Below are 3,968 nucleotides of genomic sequence, written 5' to 3'. Positions count from 1 at the left end.
AATTCGCAACTCTTATGCAACGCACAGTAGCTTAGGGTCTCGTCGTTTCCATTTGCTGCGGGCTATTGTAGGAGACTGCACTCGGAGCTTGGTCCAGACTCATCGTCGCTTCCAGCTACAAAGGAGATGTCTGAGACTCATGGTGTTGGACACGATACAAATTCCAGAGTGCACCTTGTTCATGGTCGAAATTACAAAACAATCTTGTCATCTTCGGTGGAAAGGACATGCGTGAGGGTTCTACAGGTTGCTAAGATGAATTATGTCAAATGCATAAACCATCAGGTATTTACAAGTCTTCTTGGTAACGAGGATCGCACTGAGCATTCGCATATTTACTGTATTGCATCGTTCAACTGATATAACCAAAGCCTCGACTTCGCCAATCATATAGCATTCCCAATTTTGTGCCAGTCAAACCGCGGCTTGGGACTAGGGTAAGAGCGCATCACACAGACCACAAGTCAGCGAATCAAGAATTCCGGGATCCAGCAACTCATTATGCCGTTCTCTGTGATGGGATCGCTTAGATCCCAAGAAAAAGGGCCCGAAGCTTGGCGCAGAAATTCATGGCAGTTCTCAGATCCCCTTCCTCCTCCCCCCTTCTTCATTCCTCTATTTCTCTATCAAAACCCACTCAAATTTAGGGAACAATGGATTTTGAACAAGGAAATAGACGCCGCGTATGCCGAAAGTCTCATTCGATTGATCCTCCTTCTACGGCCTCACAAACGCCAAAAACAATATTTGACACGTCGCGCCGAGCGTGCCTTCTTACTGATGTACGCTACACAGCTGGCAAATTACCTCGTACAAAGCTATTTAAGATATATAATATAGTAAATCAAACTGGCTATAAAATCTTTAAAGAAGAAACTGTGTACTGTAGCGGAAAAGTCTATGATTAAGGTCGTAAAAAGATACTTACTTTATATAAGTGTGAAGTAATTAAGACTATTAAAGATATAAATTTTTCTGTTAAATTTTTTCTATTTAATTTTAACTTAATTAATTAGATGCTTGTTTTAGGCTCTGTAACTCTATGCCCATCAAGCCTAAGGCTTCTAGGGACTGCATAAAATGACAAAATACACACTTGATGCCAAGAAGGCAGACTTGGCGGGCTATCATTAGCGTACTAGTAGTTGAACAACTTTTGGGGCACGACTCCGTAAGGGGGCACCCTACAAAGGAGCCTAAAAATAACGTCAGATCACCCCAGCCTTCCCGGCGGCTCAAGCAGCCCTAATTTCTTCCTGTTTCCTTCAGCCTCCTATCTAAAAGTCCTTGGAACTCTACACGAGAATCCAGCAACAGTTGGATTCAACCGGTCTTGAAACGACTTATCTAGGGTCGCAACGTGAGGGAGTACTGAGAGAGCATTAAGGGGCAATGCAGCGGGCGCAACACAGCTCCGCAGCAAGTGGGAGCCTGGAACAAAGCTATCGATATCGGCTTGAGGTGCTTTTTTGTTGTTGCATGACATGTTCGGCTTCATCCGCCACGACACTGCCACCTAAACGCGAAGGCCTCAGGGACAAATAGAGCCCATGCGGCCGGCTGAAGGTAATTGTGAAACCCATGGCGTTTATCTCGTCACGCAATAGACTATTATTGGTTGTTGGCTTGCGCATCAGGGAGATTGGATAATGTAACGGTCCGGAGCTGCTGCGCGAACGTTATAAGAACGGAGGCTGCTTCCAAGACGTCTTCATTTGTGGCTGCATGACAACGTAGAAACACGATGGCTCCTTCTTCTTCCACGATAAAAGCCCAGGGTATCAAGATCGAAAAGGATCCAAGCCATATTACACCGCTGCCGCCATATGTGGAAGATCTACGGAAGCTACTACTCAATTTCAGGGAGATCTTGCCGCACAATCAGGTATGGTCAGCCTTCTCGAAACCTTGCATTATAACTAATCGCTTGTCTGCTTCCACGACTAGAAGCCAGAATTGGAGCTGCTCTATAAAAGAGACAAGGACCTCTTGAATAAAAAATTTCGGCTGAGAGAGAATATCTACTGCGATTCTGCCCACCCGATATATAAAGCAAGGTGGGAAGCAGCTATGGCGTTGCGCAACAATGCAAAGCATCTGCGGGATAGAAATAAAGAAGATGCTTGGACTAATTTGATAGGGGGTACCGTATTCGAGAAAATCAATCATCAAGCATCCGAGTGAGTTAGTCACCGTTCGCGATGGTCTAAGTAGACTAACGAGGACAGCGAAGGCATCCTTCTCAAAGATCTGTTGTCTTGGTAAGCATTGTCAACGAACCCGGGGACCCTGACCGGCAGCATTTTTGACGTGTACTCTTCAGGGGCTCGGATGAATTATTCACAAATGCCGTCGCTATTCGAAGACAATTTCCTGATGGCAAGAATCACATGCCGAAACCGGATTTTTGGTTTGGCCTAGGTCTTTACAATGACAAGAAACTTTCCCGGCTGTCAGGTCTTGAACTTAAGGATAAAGGCATTGAATATTTCACAAAAGAAAAGCTGGTGTGCATCAAAAGAAACCAGAACAAAACTCTCATATGTCAGCCTGGTACTTCGGAAAAAGCCGGTGCCTTTCCATGGATGGTCGTCGAATTGAAGAAGGAAAGAGGAGACGAGAAAGAATGTCTCATGCAAGCTGCAAATGCCAGCTATACTAGCCTGAAGCTATGCGAAGGGCTGGCAGCGCCAGCGATGAAAGACATACCTCCTATAATCGCTTTCACTTCTATCGGACCCGAAGCTAAGATCTTCATCACTTACAAGTCTGAAGAAGACGCTAAGGATGGGGTATATGTACGTCCTGCGCTGATTTGTGGAAAATGCGGCCCCAAATCTTCGATCTAGCCTGCTAACAAGTCTTTTGTTTTTAGCGTTTTTCTTGCATATGGAGCGGCAACATTGAAAACATCTTGCATGCTTTGCAAATTCGACGTATTGTTGATCAGCTGATGTACTGGGCATTGAGAATCTTCAAGCCGTGGGTGACCGAATGTTTGGAGCATTGGTCTAGGAAGAGAACGGAGGACGAAGGCGACGACGAGACGGACGACGAGACGGACGACGAGACGGACGACGAAACTGAAGACGGGACGGAAGAGGAATCTGAAGCGGAAGCGTAGGGAGAACGGACAAGTATTAACTCATTCACCCTATCAAAAGCAAGAAACTGATGTGTGTAAGGGGGTGCTACGGGCGTCAAGCATGCGATCCGAGGACGTATCGCCCTGAGGGGGGTATATTGTTAGGAGTGCCAAGAAGAGTAGATATAAGTTGGTTGTACGTCATGATGAACAATATCTTGAAACTTAGAAGAAGCGATTTAGCGAGTTGGTCTTGGCAAATTTTCGTGTACGATTCATCGCTGTTGAATTCCTTCTTTCTTTGGTATCGCCAAACCATTTTTCTTTCGTCAAGTGTCATCCACTTCATCAAGATCCACAATTGATTGAATTGTGATTGCCAAGGAAGTGAATCACGCCAAGATCACTTAGTCTACTTACCGGGAGAAGGGCTCTGAAAATGACGCGGTATTGGTCGTTAGTGATTTTGCAGACATTTTATTATTTTAAGGATCGTCAGGAGGCTCAAATGATCATAATTTAGCCATAATTTAAGCGTTGTTTTCTTAAAGTGACGTTTAAAATAATATAATTTTATTAGATTCTAGATGTTTAGCTAGCCGTGGCCCAATGGGTGGAGCCCTTACCAGGGCCCCACTTGCAGGGGGGTACCCCCCCTACAAGCCCGCGCGCAGCGCGTGGCTCTCACCATAACGCCCATATCAGCGTAACGCCCATCTTGATTTTCTTCCAAATAGGGTGTATTCTTCTGCGTATAGCTCCACCACAGTATGGCCGATTCGAATGAGGATATAGATGAGCGCGTAGAAAAGGCTGTACAAGAGATTCTTGCAGAACGCGAGGCAGGGGAGTTCCCTGTTGTTGCACAAATTAGATCGGAAGA

At 45.4% G+C, this 3,968-nt stretch overlaps 1 protein-coding gene across 1 annotated transcript; it reads left to right on the top strand.

Annotated features, from left to right (window-relative positions):
* Positions 1–1,744: 1,744 nt before the first annotated feature.
* Positions 1,745–3,124, top strand: EPUS_07226 (uncharacterized protein; the record flags this gene model as incomplete). The annotated part of the gene is made up of 5 exons (XM_007802800.1): positions 1,745–1,885; positions 1,948–2,180; positions 2,229–2,261; positions 2,324–2,798; positions 2,876–3,124. The coding sequence occupies 5 exons, from the start codon at positions 1,745–1,747 to the stop codon at positions 3,122–3,124; spliced, it is 1,131 nt and encodes a 376-aa protein (XP_007800991.1).
* Positions 3,125–3,968: the final 844 nt, after the last annotated feature.

Source organism: Endocarpon pusillum, assembly GCF_000464535.1.
Source record: "Endocarpon pusillum Z07020 unplaced genomic scaffold scaffold1790, whole genome shotgun sequence".
Taxonomy (NCBI): domain Eukaryota; kingdom Fungi; phylum Ascomycota; class Eurotiomycetes; order Verrucariales; family Verrucariaceae; genus Endocarpon; species Endocarpon pusillum.
This window is presented reverse-complemented; position numbering and strand designations above follow the sequence as displayed.